General features: G+C 59.4%; 2 protein-coding genes across 2 annotated transcripts in view; one reads left to right on the top strand and one right to left on the bottom strand.

Moving 5' to 3' along the window:
• ADGRA2 (adhesion G protein-coupled receptor A2) overlaps positions 1-21076 on the top strand; it is a 35134-nt gene extending 14058 nt beyond the window's left edge. Inside the window, exons 3-19 of the mRNA XM_081221135.1 lie at positions 9097-9168; positions 9429-9500; positions 9634-9705; positions 9984-10147; positions 10547-10760; positions 11410-11574; positions 12164-12362; positions 12844-12993; positions 13122-13283; positions 13984-14208; positions 14392-14608; positions 15174-15382; positions 16164-16291; positions 16569-16692; positions 17133-17278; positions 17909-17998; positions 18220-21076. Coding sequence (XP_081077261.1) covers positions 9097-9168; positions 9429-9500; positions 9634-9705; positions 9984-10147; positions 10547-10760; positions 11410-11574; positions 12164-12362; positions 12844-12993; positions 13122-13283; positions 13984-14208; positions 14392-14608; positions 15174-15382; positions 16164-16291; positions 16569-16692; positions 17133-17278; positions 17909-17998; positions 18220-19489 — 3679 coding nt within the window. The 3' untranslated portion in view covers positions 19490-21076. The remainder of the gene's footprint in view (positions 1-9096; positions 9169-9428; positions 9501-9633; positions 9706-9983; positions 10148-10546; positions 10761-11409; positions 11575-12163; positions 12363-12843; positions 12994-13121; positions 13284-13983; positions 14209-14391; positions 14609-15173; positions 15383-16163; positions 16292-16568; positions 16693-17132; positions 17279-17908; positions 17999-18219) is intronic.
• A 176-nt stretch (positions 21077-21252) lies between these two features.
• BRF2 (BRF2 general transcription factor IIIB subunit) lies at positions 21253-25753 on the bottom strand. The gene is made up of 4 exons (XM_081221136.1): positions 25537-25753; positions 24765-24824; positions 23290-23611; positions 21253-22457 (listed from the first exon to the last, which is right to left on the bottom strand). Exons 1-4 carry the CDS (start codon positions 25688-25690, stop codon positions 21719-21721), a joined length of 1275 nt encoding a protein of 424 aa, XP_081077262.1. The 5' UTR covers positions 25691-25753; the 3' UTR covers positions 21253-21718.
• Between the last annotated feature and the right edge of the window lie 253 nt (positions 25754-26006).

Raw genomic sequence — 26006 nt, 5'->3', positions numbered from 1 at the left:
AGGAGGGAACAGCGAAGGCTAGAAAGTTGAAGGGTAATAGAGATGCAGTACCGACATGATGGAGTGCAGATCTTCAACCAGGACAACAATCTTACGAGGTTGTCTCTATGACACCCACTTCGCAAGGGAAGGGAAAGCTCTCCCCCAAGCCGCCTGTGGGGAGAGCTTGGTGGCCTGGCTGGGTTGGGGGCGGGTGGAAAGGGACACAGCCACGTTTGGCGTGGAAAGGTGGAGCACGTTCTGTAGGATCAGGGCATGCTGGGGGTGGGAGGGCTCCCGGGATGTTAGCCTCGGTGCGCGCAGACAGCCGTGACCGGGTCCCGCTGACTCTGCCCCGAAAGGGAGGAAGGGCTGCCCCCGAGCTGCTACTTAGAAGACTCGTTAGGTACCAACATGCTCCTCCACGAGCAGCTAAGCACTCAGGAGCTGTGATTCCTACGCTCAGCCCAGGCTTGGTCTTAGAGGGCTGAGTTGCCAGAAAGCAGACGCTCCCTCCTGGGATCTTTTGGAGAAAAACTAACCGCAGCTGCCCGCAGTCCTTTGGCCCGGCCAAACCAGGGCCAGTCACCGCCCAGCGTCCGTCTCTTTTCTCCTTAGCACAAGCGAGAGCTGCCCAGAGCCTCCTGAGGCCTCTGGGACATCTTTCCCATCTTTACACTCTCGCCTCATCTGCCCCAAATCTGCTGGGTCTGCCCTCTCGCTGGGTCTGCTGGGTGGTCCTTCAATCTCATGAGGGTAGATTTTCTGGTGAAGATGAGACGATGGCCTTCTCCTTCCCCCGATGCAAGCCTACCCAGCTGGACCCCTCCCCACGGCACCGGGACCCAGATCGCCACCCTGCAGGTGCACTCAAACCACGGGAGGCAAACAGAGCAAAGTGGGAGAGGAGACGGGAATAACGACCTATGCTGAGGGAGGAGAAAGGGCGCTAGATTGAGAATTCTAGGTCCTGAGTTGGAGCCCCTGCCCTGTTAGGAATCATCTAGTCGTTCACTCTCGAGATGTTTCTTGAGCCCCCCCTCCGTGTGCCAGGCTGCGTGCTGGGCATCCAGAGTGAACGCGGTAGGCCAGGTGCCTGCCCTGGGGAACTTACCTGCCGCTGATGGGACCCAGAACGTAGCAAAGAAATGTATAATAGGTCAGGAGACCGTAAACACTGCAGAGGAAAACAAAGCAGCAGGGGAAGGGGGGCAGAAAGCACTGGAATGGGGGCCGCTATTTTATGTAATGAGGTTAAGGCCTCGCTGGAGGTGATGGAGCCCTAGCCCTAGGGAGGGAGGGACCTGGCGGGCAGGTAGTTGTCTAGAGGCAGAGGCAGCAGTGGGGGAGGCCCTGGGGTCCAGCCTGTCTGGTGAGCTTGAGGTGCAGAAGAAAGGCAGCGTGACTGGGGAGTGGTGGGAGGTGGGGTCAGAGGGATGCCTCACTTTGGGGCCTCGGTTTCCTCATCTGTTAAAAGTGGGGGTGGTGGGGAGTCCCTGGCGCTCCAATGGTTAGGACTCCACGCTTCCCTTGCAGGGGGCACGGGTTCGACCCCTGGCCGGGGAACTAAGACCAAAAAAAAAAAAAAAAAAAAGTGGGGGGACAGGGCAGTTTGTAAAGTGCACTCTGGATTTAAAACTCTATGATCCTTGGGTGTGTGTGATACCCACAGAGCTGCAGGAGAAGGAAAAGATCAAAAAGCCCAGTGACACGGCCGGGCTTTCAGAGGAGGGGAGGCTTCTAGGCAGAGGGGTGCTGGGTTCAGCATCCCGGCCTCGCTTCCCTGGGACGGAGAGGCAGTGCAGGGGCTGGAGGAGCCCAGGGTCTCCAGCCTGGCTGGTCACCAGTGTATCAGTCAAGCTTCTCCAGAGAGACAGAACCAATAGGAGATGTATGTGGCTGTGTCCTTATATAAATATACAAAGAAATTCTTTCTTTCTTCTTCTTCTTCTTATTTTTGGCCTCATCACGTGGCTTGCGGGACCTTAGTTCCCCGACCGGGGATCAAACCCGGGCCATGGCAGTGAAAGTGCCGAATCCTAACCACTGGACCACCAGGGAGTTCCAAGAAATTATTTCTTTATAATGAAATTTCTTTTAAGGAAATGGCTCATGTGATTGTGGGGACTGGCAAATCCAAAATCTGTAGGACCAGCCAGCAGGCTGGAGAGTCAGGCAGGAACGGATGCTGCAGTCTTAAGGCAGAACTTCTCTGGGAAACCTCGGGTTTTGCTCTCCGGGCCTTCAACTGATTGGGTGAGGCCCACCCATGTTAGCAGAGGTCGTCTCCTTTATTTAAAGTCAACTGACTGCAGCCAGTAACCACATCTACAAGATACCTCCGCAGTAGCACCTAGATTAGTGATTGATTAAGTCACCGAGGGCTATAGTCTGACACATAAAACTAATCATCACAGGCACTACCCACTACCCCAGAGGTAGGGAGAGGTCCTGGGCCCCGTCCTGAAGATGCTAATTCGTCAGGTCAGCAGGGGCCTGGGAATTGTTTACAAGGTATGCGGGCAATTCTCATGCTCATTGGGGTTGGGAACCAGTGGACCAGATGACCCCTGCACTGTGGGCCTATTCATTGCAAACGAGACGCCGTGGCTTGGCGTGCAGTTGGTGCCAGGAAACACTGATCTCTCTGTCCTCTTGGACTCAGCCGTCCAGGCTGGGGCGGCTGAGCCTGTGGCAGCTTCACATCCCACAGTCCATGCAGCAAGTCCCACGGGAGTTAGCGGCCTGTCTGATAACTGAGTAGATGTGGGCTGCTCCAGAAAGTGCCGGCATTGCCTGCCCTGCTGAGCGCCCCTCTGGCCTCTGCAAACAGGTGGGGTGTAAGTGTGTGTGGGGGGTCCCCTGTTGTGCAGTGCAGGGCCCTGAGGCCGGGAAGGGGGCACAGAGAGGGCCCCGAGAGGGAATGTGCCTGAGATGATCCCACGGGAGGACCCGCGCTCCAGAGAACTGGGGGGTGAGGTGGGATGGGGGAGGCACACCTTTATCAGCCAGGCAGGCTGAACTGGAGAATCTGAAACAGTCCAGCAGAGTTCAAGGCCAGCCCAGGAGTGTGCCGAAGGGCCCAGAGGTGTGTGAGGCCCTGTCTCTGAGCCCTCCTTTGTGTCCCGCCTCCCTCAGCGTGGACGAGCCAGACGAAAGGCTTTTGGAGTGCAGGGGCAGGCGATGAAAGGGCACAGGACTTCACCCTGCAGTGAAAAGAGACTGGCATTGAATTCCACCTCCATTTACCTTCTGGTGCCTGTTCAGGCTCTCACCTGGAACAAGGGGCAAGGCACGGCTCCCTGACAGGTGGCCACGGCGGTAGATGAGTTCACCCAGGAAGAGAGCAGGGGACACCTCGGCCTCTCAGTAAACGGCCGTCCCCTTCTCCTCGGAAGAGCTGCAAGTGGCAAGAGGTCACACCGGCCGCCCCAGACCGCTTAGATTCGTCCAGAGCCCCCAGCCCTAGGCAGGCGGTCTTGTAGATGAAGTCTATGGGCGGAAAGGACTCGCGGATGGATCATTTCTCGGGTCCCTCGCATCTCTGCCCGGATCCTCCCTGCGCATTCAGCAGAGGGCTGGCCACCCGAAGACTTTCCTGGACTCCAGGGTGACCCAGTCACAGTGAGAAACCCCCAGACCGTGGACCGAGCCGGCCACAGGGCAGACAGCCCCCAGGAGAGGTCAAGGGAGCCCGGGACTGGGCGTGCAGGCCTGCGTGTGGAACTGTGTGGACACACGCCCCCAGAGGCCTGTGCACGCCTGGAGGAGAGGGCCCGGGGCGGGAGCCTGGGCAGCCCCAGGATGATTTGTCATTGCCTAATGAGATTAATGAGCCCCGGGGGCTGGTATGCCGCGGTGCTGGGGCACTCATTAGACGCAGATGCTCACGGGAACGATGCGGGGGCCTGGGGGCGGGGGGGGGGGCGGTGCGTGCGGCGTACCCGCCAGGTGGTTTCCATTAATCTGGGGGCGGGGCCGAGGGTAAGGCGGCGGGGTTGTGGCCCTCCCCCTCCCCCGCCCCTCGACGCTGGAGAGGAATGCCGCGCCGAGGCAGAGGGCGCGGAAAGGGAGGCCGGTGGGTCCGGGGACAGCCCTCCTGCTCGCTGTTGTAGGCCCAATGCCTGGCACCGGGTATGTGCTCCATAAATACCTACTGGATGAGATCAGAGACAAGAGGGGCCCGGGGCGTGGCGCTGCGAGGGAGCCTAGGACCGCCTGGGGTTTCCTCCTGGTCCCCACAGTCTCTCCGTTTCCCCTCCCCCTAGGCAACCCCTGGACCTGCGGCGGGGGGTCCTGCCCACTCCTCAGCCAGCGCCCCCCCCACTTTCTAAGGAACCCTGAAAGTCCTGGAGGGCCCAGGGGAGCTGCTGTGCGGCCTCCAAACCTATAATTCGGTTTTCAAACCCACAAGCAGGGAGGTCTTTGGGGGCCAGAGGGAGCCAACTTCGTGCCGCCCCACCCTGCCCAAGCGTGGGTACACACTCACACACACACACGCTGTCATACAAACTCACACACTCACTCTTAACAGCTTTAGTGAGACATAATTTATATACCGTAAAGTTCACCCGTTTAAAACGTAGGATCCAATGGTTTTGAGTATATTTACAGTTGTGCAATCATCATCATAATCTAATTTTAGAACATTTTCATCATCCCCCAAAGAAATCTTGAATCATTAGCAATCACTCCCCGTTCCTCCCCCTCCCCCACCCCCCCCCCGCCCATTTCCCAGCCCTAAGCAAACCACTCCTCTACTTTCTGTCTCTATAGACTTGCCTATTCTGGACATTTCATATAAATAGGAAGCACACAGTATGTAATCTTTTGTAACTGGATTCTTTCAGCAAGCATAGTGTTTTCAAAGCTCATCCATATTATAGCATGTATCGGCAAGTCATTCTTTTTTATGGCCAAATAATATTCCATTGTATGAAGATACCATATTTTGTTCACTCATTCATTAGTTGATGGACATTATGAATAATGCTGCTATGAAGATTCCTATATGTGTTCTTGTGTCCATGTATGTTCACTTCTCTTGGATTTGTACCAAGGAGTGGAATTGCTGGGTTATATGGTAACTTTAACTGCCAAGCTGTTTTCCAAAGTGGCTGCACTATTTTACACTCCCATCTATAATATATAAGGATTCCAATCTCTGGTTTTTTTTTTTTTTTTTTTTTTTTTTCTTTTTGCGGTATGTGGGCCTCTCACTGCTGTGGCCTCTCCCGTTGCGGAGCACAGGCTCCGGACGCGCAGGCCCAGCGGCCATGGCTCACGGGCCCAGCTGCTCCGCGGCATATGGGATCCTCCCAGACCGGGGCACGAACCCGTATCCCCTGCATCGGCAGGCGGACTCTCAACCACTGCGCCACCAGGGAGGCCCCAATCTCTGTTTTTTAAAGCATAGCCATCTTAGTGGACGTGAAGTGGTCTCTCATTGTGGGTTTGATCTGCATTTCCCTAATGGTGTTGAACACCTCTTCATGCATTAACTGGTCATTTGTATATCCTCTTTGAAGAAACGTCTATTCAAATCCCTTGCCCATTTTTTTCAGCTGGGCTATTTGTTTTTTTATTATTGAGTTGTAAGAGTTCTTTATGTATTCTGGATAGAAGTCCCTTATCAGTTATATGATTTGCAGATATTTTCTCTCATCCCAGGGGTTGTCTTTCAACTTTCTTGGTGGTATCCTTTCAAGAGCAAAAGTTTAACCTTTTCAAGTCTAACGTATCAATCTGCTCTTTTTTTATTGGCTGCGTTGGGTCTTCGTTGTTGCACCCGGGCTTTTTCTAGTTGCGGCGAGCAGGGGCGACTCTTCGTTGCGGTGTGCGGGCCTCTCGTTGAGGTGGCTTCTTTTGTTGTGGAGCACAGGCTCTAGGCGCGCGGGCTTCAGTAGTTGTGGCACGCGGGCTCAGTAGTTGTGGTCTGTGGGCTTAGTTGCTCTGCAGCATATGGGATCTTCCCGGACCAGGGATCAAACCCGCGTCCCTTGCATTGGCGGGCAGATTCTTAAGCACTGCGCCACCAGGGAAGTCCTCAATCTGCTCTTTTATTGCTTGTGCTTACACACTCAGTCTCACACATTCAGCTTCCTGAGCTGCTTTTTGCCCAAGAAGGACATAGGGCAAGATTTGCTCCCAGGGATCCCCTGCCCCCCAACTTCTGCCATAGGGTGTCCTTCCCCTCCATGTGGACATAGGTACAGGGAGAGGGGTCTATCTTGATCTAGGAGCCTGGTCTGGATTAGGCGAGGGGGTGTAGGGAGGGAGGCTCCACCCATAAGCTGCATTTTCTCCAGGTTCCAAGACCAGAGGTCTGTGGAAGCAGACAGAGAGCAGGAGATTCCACATCACAGAAGCATCTGTGCGTCCTTGAGACCTCACCTAAGGAATGAAGGAATCCAATGAGCAAGTCCAGAGCAGGAGTTTGTAACCTAGGTTCCACGAGCCCCTGAAATCAGATGCACAATACTGGGGGTAGTGCCGCCTTCTAGGGCAGGACTCCATAGCCCTCATCAGATATTCAAAAGGATGTGCTGAGCAAGAAAGGTGCAGAACCACCAACCTATAGGGGCCTCGCAGGTCCACAAAAATATCCAAGTTCTATGGTAGCATTTCCTCCTACCACTAGGGAGGGTACAGCCCCAGAGCTGCGTCCCCCACCTTAGGGACCAGGAGGCCTCAGCTGCCCAGGGGCCAGCCCGTATCGGGCTACCAGCTCAGCCAGGAGCCGCCCCTGGCCTGTGCCCCTCCGGAGAGGACCCAAGACTGGTTGGTCCAGGCCAGCAGGCCATCTCTGAGGGCACTCCTTCTGAGGGCTGCCTTGGTCACCCCGGAAGCCTCTCTGCGGGCGTGAGACAAGAGGTCAGGACCGCCGACACTTGCTGGAAGCTCCCCTTTCAGAAGGCCCTGGCTGGCCCGGGCTGCAGGAAACCCAGGGCAGGAAGGGGCTGGGCCCGAGCGGGCTGCCTTGCTCCCATCTGTAGAGCATCAGTGGGGCAGCCGGGCGGGGGGTTCTCGAGGGGGGCCAGGGAGGAAATGAGAATAAACATAGTGAGCGGAGAGGGAAGGGGTGGGGGGCTGCAGCCTGGGCCCCTTGGCAGCCCATGAAGGGAAGTGACACAATGAGGAATGTGTTTCCCTCTGCTCGTCCCCCACACGGGTGGGAGGCGGAGCCCTGAGCATGGCCAGAGCCCAAGAGGGGCCGGGGGCACGGGCTGGAGCAGCATCGGAGGACGGGGCTGTGCTGGGGGGGGGGGAGGGCAACCCTGGGCGGGCGGGCGCTCTCCCCGCCATCTCCAGCCTCCACTCTGCAGGAGCCTTCTAGGGGCTGCCTTCTCGCAGATTCCCTGCCTGCACGCTGGGGATGGAAGTCATGCCTCTAGGAAGCGGTCCTTCCGGGGGGCTTCCTCTTCTTTCTCAGTGGGGCGCAGGGTTATGCAGCCCAAGTCCTTGGTATGAGCCCCGGCCAGGGGCAGGGCTGCGCAGGGGATTTGTTGCATTTCTCTCTGTCTCTCTGTCTGTGTCTCTCTCTGTGCCTGTCTGTCTCTGTCTGTCTCTCTCTGGGTGTTTTTGTCCCCAGCTGGGACTGTCTGCGTGAAAACAGGCCCCCTGCTGGGGTGGCACCTCCCCATCCTGGACGCCCATTTCCTCTCCCCCCAGAAGGGAGCTGGCTCAGTTAACCCCCTGCTGCCCATAATCCGGAGTTGCCCCTGAGACTCTGGCCTGCAGAGCCAAGAGGGCGGGTCTGGGCCAGGGAGGTGGGGTGGGGGTGGGGAGGGCCTTGGAAAGCAGGCTGACCCCACAGGCCAACCTAAGTTGGTTATTCCGGGAACCCCCCACCCTTGTCCTCTGCCTCATGATCTCCTGGGTGCTTGGGTGGGCCCGAGAGGATGTTGGAACGTAGGGAGCTAGCCAGGAGGCTGCGGCCCTCCCCGCCCCCAGGTGGGCAGTGAGGCTCCTGGTAAGGTCTCTGTGGGCCGCCAGCCTGTTCTGGTTTGGCTTGGGAAAGACCCAGGTAGGGCTTGGGTAGGTGGGCAAAGGTTGGGTCAGCCTGGCGCCCCTCCCCATGGCTGTGCCCCAGAGAGGACAGGGTGCTGGGGCAGGCCAGGGGGCCGGCCATCGCCTTGGGCCTCAGTGGTCCCAGAGGGCTTCCGGGTCTGGTGGGGGGCTGGGGCCATGTGGGCACCGGCCGGTCCCCGGTGGGCTGGGACTGTCCCTTCGGCCTGCCCCTGCTGCCCCTGGGAGGATGTGACAAAGGGGAGGGAGGGTGGCACTCTGACCGTGTGATGGAGTTTGAGCCACCAGAGCCTGGGACAGAAGCTACTCTGAAAACTTCCCTGCAGTTCGTCCCTCCTGGTGGGTGACCCTTGGCCCTGTGGTGCCTGGGGGCCAACTGCCATCTTCTGTCCAGTCTGTGACCTGCCGGAGCCCAGCCCGAGGTGGCACTTCCCCTGCCACCTTCTCTCTGCACTAGGGGCTCGAGGAGGCCTGGGGCGGGGCGGCAGGTGACCCCTTCGGCTGGGCTTCCTCATCTGAGGGCTGAGGGGCGGGGCCAGGTGATGGACAACCCCCCCGGGGCAGCATCCACACGGTCACCAGCCAGCCCGGGACCTTTCCTCACCTGCCAGGTGGAGCGTCCGCCCGATGGCTCTAAAGTACCTCCCAGCGGCCAGGTTCAAGATGACCTAACCTTTGTGTAGCAGTTGGCAAAGGGCCGTTACACCCATTTTCAAAGGATTCTACAGCAGCCCTGAGAGACTGAGAAACTCAGGGCAGCTCGTGGGAACCGGGAACCGAGGCCTCCTGACTCCCGGTTCAGGGCCCGCTCCTTTCCCGTTTCCGCCACGTCGGCCTCCTCATCCGAGGCCCTTCCCCCGGATCTCTCGGTGTCTGCATCCTCCCTGACCAGGGAGCCAGGGAGGCGGAGGGGGACCCATCTGAGAGGCCAGGTCCTTCCTCCGGCCTCCCAGCCGCGCTGAGGCGAGCAGGGACTTAGGAGGGAAACCGAGAGCCCAGCACTGGCGGCGCTGAGGACGCCCGCCCGCCCCGGGGAGCCGCGTGGCCCCGGAGCGGGCGAGGTGTGAGGCCCCTGCTTGCTTCCCACAGGGACCTGAGGAACAACGTCATCAGCACAGTGCAGGCGGGCGCCTTCCTGGGCCTGGGGGAGCTGAAGCGCCTGTGAGTGGCCTGTCCTGACCCCACGCCCCAGCCCCCTCATCCCTGGAGGCGGTCCCGTGGGAGCCGCCGCCCTCCCACTCACCCTCCCTCACTGCCTCTCCTCCCCGCACGCCGCAGGCTGGGGGCAGACATTTCACGCCCCAGCACCGTCTCTTTCTCCGCTCCCGCCCACAAGCCCCGCCCACACGCGTGTGTCCGCCACAAGCGGATCCGTGCGCTACCACGTGGCCGACTTGCTGAGGTTGTGTGTGTCTCTCCAGAGATCTCTCCAACAACCGGATTGGCTGTCTCACCTCCGAGACCTTCCAAGGCCTCCCCAGGCTTCTCCGGCTGTGAGTGAGGGGCAGGGAGGGGGGCAGAGGGAAGGCTCCCCGAAGCCTCACGGGTCCCCGCGTTCTCGTCACTCACCACCCACCTCCTGTGGCCCAGGGAGAGCCTAAGATCCCCTCTCCCTGTTCCCTGCAGAAACATATCTGGAAACATCTTCTCCAGTCTGCCACCGGGGGTCTTTGATGAGCTGCCAGCCCTTAGGGTTGTGTGAGTATCCTTCCCCAGCCCCAGCAGTCAGGCCCCTGCTTCCTTCCGCTTCCCAGGAGGGAGACGCATAAGCACCGAACCCACGTGGCCAGCCTTCCGAGGAGGTGGGGCAGACGATGGCTGAAGCTCCGCCACACGCGCCTCCCCGTGCTTGCGTGGCGGCCATGGTGGCAGCAAGGCTCGCGTGCACAAGGTTGCCCTCCCCGGCCCTCTCCAGCCCCACCCCGGGAGCCCACGCTCCCTCTGCTCTACCCTGTGGCCCCTCCACCCCCCTGCAGGGACTTGGGCACCGAGTTCCTGACGTGTGACTGCCGCCTGCGCTGGCTGCTGTCCTGGGCCCGGAATCGCTCCGTGCAGCTGTCGGAGCGCACGCTCTGTGCCTACCCCAGCGCCCTGCACGCCCAGGCCCTGGGCGGCCTCCAGGAGGCCCAGCTGCGCTGTGGTGAGCAAACCCGCACCCTCAGGCTCCCTCCTGAGGGGCCCCTGCTGGCTCAAGGCTCTCTGTGCGCTGGGCTTGGTCTCCAGGGCGTCCCCTCCCTCAGATCCCACTGGGGGCCGGTCCTCCATCTGCTTTTGTAAACTTCCTTTGGGGCCGCTGCTTTGTTTATGTTTTCATCTGGTCCCACCTCTTGGGGTGACAAGTGTGCAGTGGAAAGAAGCATCTTGATTCGTTCGAAACCCGCCTGCTCCTCTCCTGCGCTCTTATCTCCGGAGACTCTCCAGCCCCCCCCCTTCTCCTTCCGAGCTGGGGCGGGCTCCAGACCAGACACAGGGGCCTGGCCCTGCCCCCACTGGACCCTCACCCGTCACTCAGCCTCACTGCCAGTGTCCCCTCCCACAGAGGGGGCCCTGGAGCTGCACACACATCACCTCATCCCATCCCTCCGCCAAGTGGTCTTCCAGGGCGACCGGCTGCCCTTCCAGTGCTCGGCCAGCTACCTGGGCAACGACACCCACGTCCGCTGGTACCACAACCGGGCCCCTGTGGAGGGCGACGAGCAGGCGGGCATCCTCCTGGGCGACAGCCTCATCCACGACTGCACCTTCATCACCAGGTACAGGACCTGCGGCCCCTTCTGGGCCCACGGCGCGGGCGGGGGTGGCCACAGTACCCTCACGCACCCCGCAAAGGAGGTGGCCTGATCTGGGAATACGTGCGGGCGTGTGGACGCAGATCCAGGACTAAGTCAGAAATGGTCTGGATGAGGGACACAGGTTGAATGCCTGATAGAAAAAAAACGATTATATCTGACATTTCTTCTGTGCCTTTACAATGATATAGCGGCTCTCACCTGTATTATTGGACTTGATCTCTCCAGTAGATTTGCAAGAGAGGTAATATGATCTCTGTGATAAAAGATGGGGAAATTGGGGAATTTCCTGGCGGTCCGGGCGTTAGGACTCAGCGCTTTCACTACCAGGGCCGGGGTTCACCCTGGTCAAGGAACCAAGATCCTGCAAGCCGCACGGCACAGCCAAAATAAATAAATAAATAAAGGGATGGGGAAATTGAAGCTCAGAAAAACACTAACGGAAGGCCAATCAGAGTTCAAGAAGTATGTACGTGTATCCCTGGCTCAGTTAAAGAAATGAGCCTGAAGCTGATGCCCTGCGTGCCCCAGGGCGGCCCCCAGGCGCTTGGGGAGGGTGGCGTGGCCGCCAGGAGCGCCTCCAGCCAGCCCTCGCCCGCCCACCCGCCCACAGTGAGCTGACCCTGTCTCACATCGGCGTGTGGGCCTCAGGCGAATGGGAGTGCTCCGTGTCCACGGTCCAGGGAAACGCCAGCAAGAAGGTGGAGATCGTGGTGCTGGAGACCTCGGCCTCCTACTGCCCCGCTGAGCGAGTCGCCAACAACCGCGGGGACTTCAGGTTCGAGACTCAGGCCCCGGCCCACACCCCGCTCCTGCCCCTGGGACCGTGACCAGTCCCCCACCCACTCCAAGCTGGAGAAGACACTGCCTTCTGTCATTCAGCTCCAGGTTCCGCTGGTGTATTTATAGAGACCGTATCCTTTTGTATAAAATCACCCTCTGAATGTGCCGTGCAGAACAAAAAGGTGTTTTTTTTCTTTTTCTTCCTTACATGCGTAGTTGACAAAGCTCTCCCACTACGGATGCCACACTTTCATATCCCAGTGGCCTCTCACTTAGGCAGGGGAGGAGTTATTCTCCCCATTGTACAGCTGAGAAGACTAAGGCCCAGAAGGCATAAGTGACTTGAACTCAGGACTTCAAGTCCAGCCTCGCAGCACCAGTGACAGCACTGTCCCAACAAACACAGCTTTAGAAAGAAGGTGGAGCTTGGGAAGCCCTTGAAATCCAGTCCAAACAAACACCCTCTTCTGGACCCTTCCTGCAGCTCCCAAGGCGTCTGGCCTCACAGTTCTCAGGGCAGGCAGGGGAGGGACTCTTGGCCTGAGAAGCCTAGGTCATCGGCAACTTCCCGCCTCTGCCCCCAGGTGGCCTCGAACTCTGGCTGGCATCACAGCCTACCAGTCCTGCCTGCAGTACCCCTTCACCTCGGTGCCCCTGAGCGGGGGTGCCCCTGGCACCCGAGCCTCCCGCCGGTGTGACCGAGCCGGCCGCTGGGAGCCGGGGGACTACTCCCACTGTCTGTACACCAACGACATCACCCGCGTGCTCTATACCTTTGTGCTGGTGAGGCCAGGAGCCGGGGGGGGGCGGGGGGGGGCGCGGGAAAGGGGGAGGGGAGAAGCCTGCTGGCCTCACGGGCTGTGCTGCCTCCTTGGGAGGCACGGTGAGGGGCCATGGGCACCGTGTCTCATGCTCTCCTCTGGCTTTCCCTCTCCCAGGGGACTCAGAACCCCAGGGCCACACTCGGGACATGTGGGCCACCCCAAGGTCCCCAGTACAGCAAGGGCAGCCTTAAGCAGAAAGCAGGGACAGCGTGAGGTCGTCCCGTTGTCCTCAAGCGGTGGCATAACCGGTGGGCGGCCCTGAGTTCGGAAGGGCTCACTCCTTACCTTTGCCTCCTGTCTGGATCAGACCCAGCTGTGGGCTAGACCCTGCTCCCTAGGCCCCGTTGCTCTGAGCATCAGCACAGGGGAGGGGGCCCCCGGGCTGTTTTGGGGGAGAAGGAGCCAGATTAGACGGTGCCCTTTCCTCCCCACACCCCCAGATGCCCATCAATGCCTCCAACGCGCTGACCCTGGCCCACCAGCTTCGAGTATACACGGCCGAGGCCGCCAGCTTCTCCGACATGATGGACGTTGTCTACGTGGCTCAGATGATCCAGAAGTTTCTGGGTTACGTCGACCAGATCAAAGAGGTGAGATTCGATCGGGCCCCTGGGGCCCCTGGAAATCACCTGCCCCCCACCTGCTCAAGCCGGTCTCGCCCCAGCCTCTGGGTCCCCAGCCCCCCTCCTGCCCTCAGTGACTCCGCCCCCGCCTCCAGCTGGTGGAGGTGATGGTGGATATGGCCAGCAACCTGATGCTGGTGGACGAGCACCTGCTGTGGCTGGCCCAGCGCGAGGACAAGGCCTGCAGCGGCATCGTGGGCGCCCTGGAGCGCATTGGGGGGGCCGCCCTGAGCGCCCACGCCCAGCACATCTCTGTGGTACGGTGGGCCAGCTGGGAGGGTGCCCTGCCCAGGGAGGGACAGGGAGGGGCCTCAGAGGTGACGGGGGCCAGCCCTTGTCATCCAGGAGCAAGTCCTCCGAGTGTGCACCAGCCGTGCGCCCCGTTAGCGAGAACACCGAACGTGACTAGGGTTCCGTTCGTGTGGCATCAAATTCCAACTGGTCGGGAGCAGGGCAGAGGAGAGGGAGGCCAGCAACATCGGAGCAGTTACACAGGGCTTCGTGCGGGGACCCGAGCTGAAGGGCTAGCCGGATGGAAGCACGTGGGGGTGGGAAGGAGGAGGGCTGGGAGGAAGGCTTGGGAGCCAGGCAGCAGCACTGGGGGGAGGAGGGGAAACAGAGACTTCTGTTCCCTGAGAAGAGGGGGAGTTTCCAGCGGGGGGTGGCGGACCAGTTAACAAGCAGCACACGGCATCTCCTCTGCGTGAGACCGTGCTGGGTGCTGGGGGAGATACGAGGCGGGCGAGGACCCTGCTCCCGGCATAGCTGGGGCAGCTCCAGGACGGGGTGTGAGCGAGTGGGAGGAGGGGCCGAAGAGCAGGGGTTCGGGGGACTCCACGGCAGACGTGAGGCTGCCAGGCCCTGAGTGATGAGCAAGGATGGCGGGTCGGCCTGAGCAGGTCTGCGGTCTCCAGCAGGAGAAGGCCAGGAGAGGGGTGACGAGGTCCCTGTCCCTAGAACTCGAGGAACGTGGCCTTGGAGGCCTACCTCATCAAGCCGCACAGCTACGTGGGCCTGACCTGCACGGCCTTCCAGAGGAGGGAGGCCGGTGCGCCGGGCACCCGGCCCTTGGGTCCCGGCCAGAACCCCTCCCCGGAGCCGGAGCCCCTGGCCGACCAGCAGCTCCGCTTCCGCTGTACCACGGGGAGGCCCAACGTTTCTCTGTCGTCCTTCCACATCAAGGTGGGCGCCGGGGGAGGGAGGATGCTGAGAGGGCAGGTACGAGGTGCGGGCGCCTGGTCAGGTGGATGGTGTGAGGGGACGCAGGACTCCGACAGGGGGAGAGGGGACGGAGGAGGAGGGGCTGGAGGACAGCGGGGCCCCAGGGACCCCGGGTGTCTCTGAGGAACTCCTGTTTCCCCCCAGAACAGCGTGGCCCTGGCCTCCATCCAGCTGCCGCCCAGTCTGTTCTCGTCCCTCCCGGCTGCCCTGGCCCCCCCGGCCCCCCCAGACTGCACCCTGCAGCTGCTCGTCTTCCGAAACGGCCGTCTCTTCCGCAGCCACGGCAACACCTCCCGCCCTGGAGCCGCTGGGCTTGGCAAGAGGCGCGGCGTGGCCACCCCCGTCATCTCTGCGGGAACCAGTAAGGGCCTGCACCCCACCCGCCCTACCGCGCCTCCCGGGAGCCCTCCCCCGCGCCCCCGGCGCCCTGCTGGAGGTGGCCGGGGGCGGTGGCCCTGCACTGTTTCCGCGGGCGAGGGGCAGGCATGTCCCGTGAAGGAAGGGACTGGTGGAGAAAAGGCTCAGGAGACCCTGGGTTTCACAGCCCAGATTCGTAGATTTCCAAAGGGCTACAGCACGGACCCTCCACCCACCTGGCCCTCCTTCCGTCCCCCTTCGTCACCTGGTGCCAACGTCCCCCTCAGGGTGCCCTCCTGAATCCTCCCTTCACCCGGGCTCCCGCTCCCTCCGCGTCACCTTCCACCTGCTCGTTCCGGACCCCAGAGTCCTCCCTTCCTGGGCATGTCGCCACGACTCATTTGGCACTTAGGTGGGCCACCACCTCCGGGTGCCTTTATTTTGATTCATCCTGTGTCTCCCCAGTTAGGCTGAGGCCCTGGGGGGCAGGCCCGCACTTGGCATCTAACTCTATTCCCCAAGCCCAGCGCTCGCCCCGACCGAGCCTGAGTGGACCCCCTCCCCTGTAGGTGGCTGCGGCGTGGGAAACCTGACTGAGCCGGTGGCCGTTTCGCTGCGGCATTGGGCTGAGGGGGCCGAGCCCGTGGCCGCTTGGTGGAGCCAGGAGGGGCCGGGGGGTCCCGGGGGCTGGAGCTCTGAGGGCTGCCAGCTCCGCTCCAGCCAGCCCCACGTCAGCTCCCTGCAGTGCCAGCACCTGGGCAACGTGGCCGTGCTCATGGTGAGGGTAGCGGGCACGGGGGTGGAGGGCAGGGGAACGCAGAATGGGCGCCGGTGGGGGGACCAGGGGCACTCTGAGCACCTGGGACCACAGAAATCCTGAAAAAACAGAGGCCTTATCGGGCCTCGTGACGGTCAGGACTCGCAGGGAAATAAGTGGTCCTCTGGTCTCCCCCATACCTCTTCATCTTTCAGAAGACGGGCAGGTCCTCAGGCCCTCTATCAGGTCATCCCCATAATAGCAGCCCCAGAACAACAACAACAAAAAAGACAGACAGGTCCTGCCTTCACTCCCATACTGAGAGAGACGGATCAGAGACCACCCAGCCTGGTCTCCACATCCTGCACTCTCTGACACCCAGATCGTTAAAGTAAAAAAAAATCTGGGAACGTTTCTCCTTCCCGGTCACCCTCCCCACTCACCCCTGTCCAGCCCCCGTGCCCGCACCACACTTCACAGCCCGCTCTTCCAGATCCTGAGCAGGCACGCAGCTGTATGACAGACAGAACCTGCCCCTCTTCCCTCCTCTCTGATTCTCGGGCTGGGAACCTGAAAAGTTCCCAGAAAGGCAGATCATTAACGCCACCTAGACCGACCTTCTAAGAGAGGGTGTCGTGGTGCCTACATCTTTGCTACCCAGATGGACCAAGGGCCAAAGCTGGGGCCCAAAGCTGACTGGGCTTGGGAAGAGGAAAACTGGCCTGGGGGACCGGCCAGGACTCCACAGGGCGGCCTCTCCACTCCCGGCTTCCCCTTACTCACTTCTCTCTGCTCTTTCCAGGAGCTGAGCGCCTTCCCCAGGGAGGTGGAGGGCTCAGGGGCAGGCCTGCACCCCGTCGTGTACCCCTGCACAGCCCTGCTGCTGCTATGCCTCTTCTCCACCATCATCACCTACATCCTCCACCACAGGTGAGAGCTCCTGCGGGAAGGGAGGGCATGCTGGGTGTCACTAAGTGCTGGCAAGGTGACAGTGGGTGTTCGTTTTCCAGGCTCTTGCCTAGCCTTTCCTTCGAAGGTTCTGCAGTTGGAAAATGCGTTTGGGGGTTAAGGTGTCCATCCCATTCACGCCCACGCGTGCACACAGATATCTGCCTTCTCCTCTTTGACTCTCCCAGTGGCCTTGAGACCCCCATAGGCCTGGCCTTGGGTTGGGTGGCCCATTTGTTAAAGACCGTTTCTGTGGCAGCTCCATCCATGTGTCCCGGAAGGGCTGGCACATGCTGCTGAACCTGTGCTTCCACATGGCCATGACCTCCGCCGTCTTTGCGGGAGGCATCACACTCACCAACTACCAGGTGGTCTGCCAGGCGGTAAGCAGGAGAAGGGCTGGGGTGGGGGGTCTCCAAGATCGGGGACGGCAGCCTCGGATACAGGAGGGAGGCACGCGGGAGGAAGGGGGCTCACGGCAGTGGGCTCCCGCTCTGCTGTTCCGTGCCCAGCCTCGTGGGTGAGGTGGGCATGAGAGTAGGGGCGGTGAGAAGCAGAGCCACTAGGAGACAGGACACAGTGGAGAGGGGTCCCACGATGGAGAGAGGTCGGGGATGAGCCAGCAGCAACGACAGGGTCATGGAGAGTCCCTGGCATGGGCGAGAACCCGGGGCTGGAAGTAGAGAGGGTACTGGCAGGGACAGAACCCTGGGGAGGCTCTGGGTGGAGCTGGAGGCCGGGCACAAGGGAGGCACGGAAGAGCACTGCGGGGCTGAGGCTCTGGGACGGCCAGTCCCCCAGCCTCAGTGCCTTGACCCTCTAGGTGGGCATCACCCTGCACTACTCTTCACTGTCCACACTGCTCTGGATGGGGGTGAAGGCCCGTGTCCTCCACAAGGAGCTTACCTGGAGGGCACCACCTCCACAAGAAGGGGATGCTGCCCTGCCTGCCCCCCGACCCATGCTCCGGTATGTCAGCTCTGCAGTGGGGAAGGGCTCAGGTGTCGGGGGAGGACACCAAAAGCTGTTCTCCCAGGGTGGATGCTCTCCCAGGGTACAAGGTCCTGGGAGATCACACTCCCAAGACAGAAGAGGTGGGGAGTTCCCTGGGGGTCCAGTGGTAAGGACTCAGCACTTCCACTGCAGGGGGCCCGGGGTTCAATCCCTGGTCAGGGAACTAAGATCCCTCAGCCAAAAAAAAAAAAAAAAGGCAGAAGAGTCAAGGCCCTGGGTGGCACTAGGTTGCCCAGTGCCATGGAGGGGGTGCATCCTTGGGGTTTTCAGGCATGACAAGGCCAGGAAGGGAGCGACTTCAAAGGGCATTGGGCAGGGATCCTGGGAACCCAAGTGGCACCCCTGGCTTCTGCACTGTTTAGGGTGACAGAAAGCAATTCTGGCCACTGTCCCTTAGAACAGTCTTGGCCAAATCCCTTAGGGACCTGCTGACCTGCCCTGGAGGGGCATTGCATCCCTGGCAAACAAACTCTGACATAATTTCTAGGGGAGAGGACAGGACAGAGACCCCAAGGTGAGGGTTCTGAGCACCTGGCCCACTCCTTGTTCCCCAACTCTCTGACCCCCAAACCCATTCCTCTCCAGGTTCTATCTGATCGCGGGAGGGATCCCACTCATTATCTGTGGCATCACAGCCGCTGTCAACATCCACAACTACCGGGACCACAGCCCCTAGTAAGTGCGCGGCCCGCCTGCCCCAAACCTCCCCGCCCTGCCCCGGATGCCTCCTACTCCGCCTCGGCGGCACCCTCGGCCCACCCGCCCAGCCCGTCACCCAGCGCCAAGCCCTGCATGCTGACTGAGCCGCTTCCGCCTCTCCACTCACCATAGCCTCCCTTCCCGCCCACCCAGCCTCCGCGCCCCACCTCACGCGTGCCGCCTGTGTCTCCCCTCAGCTGCTGGCTAGTGTGGCGCCCAAGCCTAGGAGCCTTCTACATCCCGGTGGCTTTGATTCTGCTCATCACCTGGATCTATTTCCTGTGCGCGGGGCTGCGCTTACGGGGTCCTCTGGCACAGAGCCCAAAGGGGGGCACCAGCAGGGTCTCCCTGGAGCCAGGGGAGGAGCTGAGGGGTTCCACCAGGCTCAGGAGCAGCGGCCCCCTCCTGAGTGACTCGGGTTCCCTTCTGGCCACTGGGAGCGCAGGGGTGGTGACGCCCGGGCCCCCGGAGGAGGGTGACGGTCTCTATTCTCCAGGAGTCCAACTGGGGGCGCTGGTGACCACGCATTTCCTCTACCTGGCCATGTGGGCCTGCGGGGCTCTGAGCGTGTCCCAGCGCTGGCTGCCCCGGGTGGTGTGCAGCTGTCTGTACGGGGTGGCAGCCTCCGCCCTGGGCCTCTTCGTCTTCACCCATCACTGTGCCAGGCGCAGGGACGTCAGGGCCTCCTGGCGCGCATGCCGTCCCCCCGCCTCGGCCTCCCGAGCCTCCCCGCGGGCCGCGCCCGCCGCCCCCGAGGACGGGTCCCCGGCGTTCGGAGAGGGGCCCGCGTCACTCAAGTCGTCCCCGAGCAGCAGCAGCGGCCCCGCCCCGCCCCCGGGCCCCTGCAAGCTCACCAACCTGCAGCTGGCGCAGAGCCAGGCGTGCGAGGCGGGGGCGGCGGCCCGCGGGGAGGCGGAGCCCGAGACGCCGGGCCCCCGGGGAAGCCTCGGCCCGCGCCACCCGAATAACTCGCACCATGGCCGCCGGGGCCACAAGAGCCGGGCCAAGGGGCATCGCGCGGGCGAGGCCGGCGGCAGGAACCGGCTCAGGGCGCCGCGCGGGGGCGCGGCCGGGGCGGCCGAGTTGCCGTCGGGCGAGAGCGGCAGCCCGCACAACAGCCCGTCCGACAGCTACCCGGGCAGCAGCCGCAACAGCCCGGGCGCCGGCCCCCGGCTCGAGGGCGAGAGCACGCTCACGCCGTCGGAGGGCAGCGACACGAGCGCCGCTCCGCTCCCCGAGGCCGGCCGGCCGGGCCAGCGCCGCGGCGCCGGCCGCGACCACCTCAAGGGCGGTGGGGGTGGCGCGCTGGAGAAGGAGAGCCAGCGCCGCTCGTACCCGCTCAATGCGGCCAGCCTGAACGGCGCCCCCAAGGGCGGCAAGTACGACGACGTCACCCTGAGCGGCGCCGAGGCGGCCGGCGGCGGCTGCATGAAGACGGGGCTCTGGAAGAGCGAGACCACCGTCTAGGCTGGGGGCGGGCGCCGCTTCAGGACGGGCGGGCCACGCGCGCAGGAGCCCCCGCTTCTAGGGGGCCCTCAGAGACGTCGATCGGTACGTCCCCAGGATTGAGGTAGAGGTGCCTCGCTGCGCCCGGGCTTGCCAGCTTTAGTCCCGGAGGCTGGGGAAAGGACAGGCAAAGGCCCGCCACCGCGAAGAGGGCCATCCCTCTGGGGTAGCGACAGACAATCCCCGAACCGCAGGCGGGATACGTTTCCGTCCCAGCGCGGGCTGGTTTCGGCAGCCCCTGCCGTCCAGGCTCGGGGGGAAGGTCCTGTGGGGCTGCGGAGTGAGCAAGAGCGGCAGGGACAGCACAGCTCAGGCGGGCTTCTCCTAAGGTACTCCCCGCACCTCCCGCCCCGCTCACGGGCGGCCATCAGCCTTACCGGGAACACACGGGCGATGGGGGCCTGAGTAAGGTGTTCTCTCCTCACTGCCCTCCTCTGAATCAGTCACCCACCTGTGCCCAGATCCTAGGGCCTCTCCCCCACCCAGTTCTGGCTAACTAGGGAGCCAGCCTAGCAGATGAGCCAGGTGACCAGGACCAGTGGGAGGAAACAAGGTGCTGCTTTTCGGATCAACTATGCAAAAGGAGAAGGTGGGGCAGGGTGAACGGCAGCTGCAGGGATCAACCAGCCCTCTGGAAGGGGGGCAGGTGGAAAGGTGCACCATCAGGGCTGGAGGCCATTCCCACAGGACTGGGACACACACCACACGGCAGGGCTCAGAGGTGGCACTTCAGGACAAAGCCCAGGCCCTACACCTAAGAAGCTGCCTGCCAGATGCCTGGAGATGATATGATGAGGGAAGCAGAGTTAGTGCTTAGATCTGGGGCTGAAGCTAGTCCTGCCTTAAACCTAATCCTATAAAAAAACAAAAAAACTCTCTGAAAAGGGGCGCCACCGCCAGGCTGCAGGTGGTGCTGGAGAAGCACTTACTGTCCAATCACAAGCCCATATCCCCAGTCTCAGCCCTCCACCCCGAGGGACTGACAAAGACCACTCCCTGCCTACATGAGGCCATAGAGGAGAACCGTTCCAATGACTTGATCTCCAGCTCCATATTAGGGAGAAACCTCCAAAACATCAAACCAGCTTCCTGCCTCCCGGAAGCCCAAGCCAAGTCCCCAGGGCAGTGGGGCGGGGGGGCGCTGCAGCTCACCTGGGGCCTGCACCTTCACTGCTTTTAAACACCAGCACGCGTATTTCTCCCAAACTAAAAAGCAACCACCAGCCTTTGGTTACAGGATGCAATGCGAGTGGAGGAAACCCTGGGCCTCATGAAAAGCCACAGGGAAACCCGGCCCAGTCTCCATATCACCCCAGCCTGAGCACCAAGGCAAGAGAAGACAGAGGGGAAGGGAGAAAACCCACACGCCTTGGGATGCATCCTGTTATTTATGCTTGCTGCACAGACAATATTAGACAGAAAAAAAAAAGGCAAAAAAAAAAAAAAAGCTTCGTATTATTCTTCCACGTACGCTGGCTGCTGTTTACATACCCCGCCAATGCCTTAGCACTGGAGAGCTTTTTGCAATACGCTGGGGAAAGGGGAGGGAGGGGATGAAAAGTGCCAAAGAAAACATGTTTTTAAAAGCTCGGGTTTTATACAATAGAATGTTTTCTAGCAGATGCCTCTTGTTTTAATATATTAAAATTTTGCAAAGCCCTTTGAGCTATGAGCTTACTCCACCCCCGGTCCTTTTGTTAGGAGGGAGAGGATCTCTGACACTGTACACACGAACCCGCTACGGCCTGTGAATGGACGCAGGGCCGAGCGCTGCCCAGTTCCACCCTCTGAGGGCTGATACCATCGGGAATGCACACTGCTCCACACCAGCAGGGAGGCCCCGCCAGCCCTGCAGCTGCGGTGTATCCAATCTGAACGGAGAGCAGGAGAGCACCTGGCACTTTCCCAACAGTCCAGGAGAAAGCCAGCCCACAGGAGTACGTGCGACCACTGTCTGGGACCTGGGACCGAGGGATGGGACTCTCCAACCGAGGCGTCCCCGCATTCCTTCTGACTTCGACTCTGGGACCTGGGGTCCAATAACTGCAGAGCCCCTCTTGGGTCCCTTAAATGAGAAGGGTGATACCTAAGGACTTGTGTACACTGATTTCTCTGGCTACATCAGGCCTGTTAGCAAGCCGCCGTCAGATGGGGTTAAGCACCCGCCCCCCACCAGACCCCGGCTGTGCATCAGGGAGGGATAGGAACCCTTGTGGCAGCCTGTCCAGCGGCCTGGGCTCTCTGGAAGTCCCTCACTTCCTGAGGGGTGCGCAAATACTGCTCGATCTCACTATCAGAAATGTTCTCATCTCCAGTGACTGTGGAGACGGGGGGTGTGGGACAGATCCGCTTTGGGGGCTTCAACATGCAGGGTGGGAGGAGGAGGGCAGGGCTCGCTGGTCGCTTCCCTGCGGGCAAATCTACAGAGCCGTCGCCCCGGTCCTCTTTTCCCCATCCTTGCCCCTGGCCCAGTCCCTGCAGCTCCTTCTCCTGGGCGTCCAGCGCGTCTGGCTCTGCTGTTCCGTCTCGAAAGGCCTTGCGGACCAACATGTGGCGGTGCTGGAGAAGGTCGCCAACGTGCGCAACCACAGACCGCTTGTCAAGCTTCAGGACCTGCAACCAGGCCAGCTGCTCGGCCAGCCGCAGCAGCACAGCCAGCAGCTCCTGCAGGCGGGAGGAAGCGGGGTAGGGCAGGTCCACGCTCGCCAATTTACAAAATCGGGCAAGGGAACACGTCAGCCGATCTGAAGGCCGCAGCGACTGCCAAGCCAGGAAAGTGGCAGCGGTGATGACAGGCAAGGGATGCCGCCCGGTCACCAGCCACGTCTCATCTGCCAGCTCCACCAACTGCAGCGTTCGCGATAGCATCTTCTCCTTGTCCTCCACGTACTTGGCTGGCACAGACGGGGAGGCTTCAAACAGTTTGAAGCTGAAATAACCAAAATGAGGGCCTGGTCTCAATACCTCTGGGGGACCACTCTTTCAAAGCACAGAAGATGAGCAAGCTATGCTATCCTCCCGGGAACACTCAAGCCTGCTGGGCAGCAAGTTTATCCAGGTACCGAGAGAAGACAGGGTGAGTCTCCTGCTGAAGAGGTAAAGGGCAGGAGAATGCAGAAGGGAGCTAACATTTCTTGACAATCCCCCTCCCCCCACCCCATCAGCCATCATTCTGAGGGCTTCACAAATGTTCTCCTTTAATCTACTCCACAGCCTGTCACGTGCATTCAGAGTCAAAAAACTTGCCCATAGTCATCCAGCTTGGAGGTAACCAAGCTTCACACCCAAGATTGTTTCACACCGATAGTCTTTGCTTTCTACCATATTTGTCAGAAAAAAAGAACACAGCTACTTATTTAAAAAAAAAAAAAAACAACAACAACTGGCTTCTAATTCCAGCTCCGTCATTTACTAATATCCTTTCAGCTCTAATCACACATGATCCTGTCGAGGCAGGACTGTTCCATCTAGCCAAGTAGGCCACACACAACGTGAGTGGTGGAACACAGGAGCCCCGTGCCAAGGCTAACACCATCCTTCCTACATCATTAGGTTGCTGTAAGGGCAGAGGGATTTGAAAATTATAACATTCCAGAAATATAAAACAGGATTAACCTGATTAGTGCTATGCACAGGAAAGGGAGAAGACTTTTTTCTCCCACATCCTTGTAGAATGGGCTTTGGTCAAAAACAGACAGCCAGAGGTAAAAGGATTCAGGTCTAAACCCATCCCATCCCCGTGTCTCCCACTAGGCAGGTACCTGCTACAGTAAGTCTTCACCAGGTCCACCAAGCACAGAGATGGCACATCCAGCCCCAAGAGCTTCACGATCTGCATGTAGGTGCCAGAAAACACATCCAAATCTGCATACAGCAGGGTGCAGATGGTTCCCATGGTCAGGGGCCAGTTACGCTGCCGGCAGGTGATTAAGACACAGCACCCGACCAACACCTCCTTCTTCTGCAGCCTGGCAGCACGGATGCCAGAGTGCTGGTATGCCTGTTGGTAGTAGGCAACTGCCGTGTCCTCAAATGTTGGTGGCAGCTGCAGAACTCGACAGAGGTCTCTCACTCGGCAGAGACCTAAGAAACCCACAGCAGGAGTTAGAGGGGCCCCAACAACACCTTAAAAGGATCATACACCATGAGCAAGTGGGATTTACCCCAGGGATGCAAGGATTTTTCAATATCTGCAAATCAATCAGTGTGATACACCACATCAACAAATTGAAAAATAAAAACCGTATGATCATCTCAATAGATGCAGAAAAAGCTTTTGATAAAATTCAACATCCATTTATGAGAAAAACTCTCCAGAAAGTGGGCACAGAGAGAACATACCTCAACATAATAAAGGCCAAATATATGACAAACCCACAGCTAACATCATACTCAATGGTGAAAAGCTGAAAGCATTTCCTCTAAGATCAGGAACAGGACAAGGATGCCCACTCTCGCCATTTTTATTCAACATAGTTTTGCAAGTCCTAGCCATAGCAATCAGAGAAGAAAAAGAAATAAAAGGAATCTAAATTGGAAAGGAAGAAGTAAATCTGTCACTGTTTGCAGATGACACGATACTGTACATAGAGGGGTCAAAGAAGCCACCATGCAGCTCCTAGCAATTTCTGTTCAACTCGCCTCAGATACCAGAGGGACAAATAATGGCACAATTCTACAATGACAAGAGTGACACTTGGTGAGGTCATTCGAAAGGCACAAAGACACTTGTGAAAGGAAGTCACACTTCAGTGCCCCATCTTCTGGAGGCTGGTTTGATTTGTGGCCAAGCCAAAGTTTGATCTGGGTTCCTTGAGTCTACCTCAGACATACCCCCCAAGCAAACCTAAACCTTCCACCTAATTGCTACCTGTCTTAGAACCATCTCCATCCTTTACTTCTAATTACCATTCTCTTCTTCTCTACCTTACCCAGTAATGCTGAAAACAGGAAAGACAAGCAGATGGGCCAGACAGGGGTCCCCAACCCCCGGACCAACCACTACCGGTCCTCGGCCTGTTAGGAACTGGGTGGCACAGCAGGAGGTGAGCAGCAGGCGAGCCACTCCCCATCGCTCGCATTACTACCTAAACCATCCCCCACCCCCAATCCAGTCTGTGGAAAAACTGTCTTCCACGAAACCGGTCCCTGGTGCCAAAAAGGTTGGGGACCACTGGGCTAGACCATCAGGAGAACTTTCTTTAAAGCCACTGTGTCATAAAAGGTTGATACTCACCTCGTTGCTGGCTGCGACTAACTTGCTCGTTTTCTCCTGTGCTTCGGGAATATGTTACTTCTGTAAGATAATGAACAACAAATAGCTTGTTTAGCCTCTATTCACCAAATCCCTGCCCTCCCACCACACAAAACCGGGGAGCAGAATCCCAATCATCATGCACCCACTCCTTGTCTCACAGAAGGTGCCCATCTTTGCAAGTTAAAGGTCCACCTGGTTTTCCATGACCACAAGCAACACCAAATACACAGAGACTAAAGAGGACTAGGACTGCCCTAAAGCAGCTCTAAGTGTTCCAAATTTCCAGCCGTCCCTCCTGTACATCCAGTTCAGGCAATTCTCCTGCCTGCAGATTTTGAGGGCTGCATTGCTTAGGGACTTGGAAAGCAAAGTAAAAAAAAAAAGATGCTTTTGCCAATTAGTGCTCAAAACTACTTCGGGATAATAGTATTTTCTGTATTCGTAAAGAATTGATCTATCAATATAATTCTTCAACCATGCCCAGACTAGGTAAACTGAGTGGAACTCTGTTTCTGTTTCATTTATTCAACATTTGTTAATACCTACTACATATACCAGATATGGTGCTAGAAAAACACAAATGAATGGCTGTCCCTGACCTTCTGCAGCTCGCTAGTCCACTTTAGGCTGTTTTCTCTCATATTTAAGGGTGCACGTGACAGGGAGAGGGCAGGAGATAAGAAGAATCTGACGTCAATCCCTCCACAGCCCCAGGCTGTACCCACGGCCCCGGAAAAGCCCGCAGAGGTACCTCGGAGGTTGCCCTCGTCAGTGAAGGTGGTAGTAAGGACTCCCTCGGTGACCACACAGCCGCAGTCGGAGCACACAAGCTGGTTCTGCGAATAGTGCGAGTCTTCCACGAGCTCAGTGGAGCCGCAATCGGGACACCGGCCTCCGCCCGGCATCTCACAACCCGTCCAAAGCCGAGGAAGCTGTCCGCCAGCCGCCCCTAACGTCGACAACAGCAACTGTGCGGAGACAGGAAGTAGGAGCGGAGCCTTGTAAGGTCTGCACCTTTCTCTTCCGGCCAGCGAATCAGCTGCACTATAGGTATTTCCTCCGCGGCTGCGCGTCACTTCCGGTCCGTCCTTTTTGGACTCGGGTAGAAACGTGATCTAGGAAATAGGTTCCTGTTCTGGACTGTGTCTTCGGCTTTCCCGCAATCTGTAGTTACTTTGAGGTGGGTCCGACTGGGGGTTGCATTTGAGTGAGCGTTCTACC

This window comes from Mesoplodon bidens (assembly GCF_964165515.1).
Source record: "Mesoplodon bidens genome assembly, chromosome: 20".
Taxonomy (NCBI): domain Eukaryota; kingdom Metazoa; phylum Chordata; class Mammalia; order Artiodactyla; family Ziphiidae; genus Mesoplodon; species Mesoplodon bidens.
This window is presented reverse-complemented; position numbering and strand designations above follow the sequence as displayed.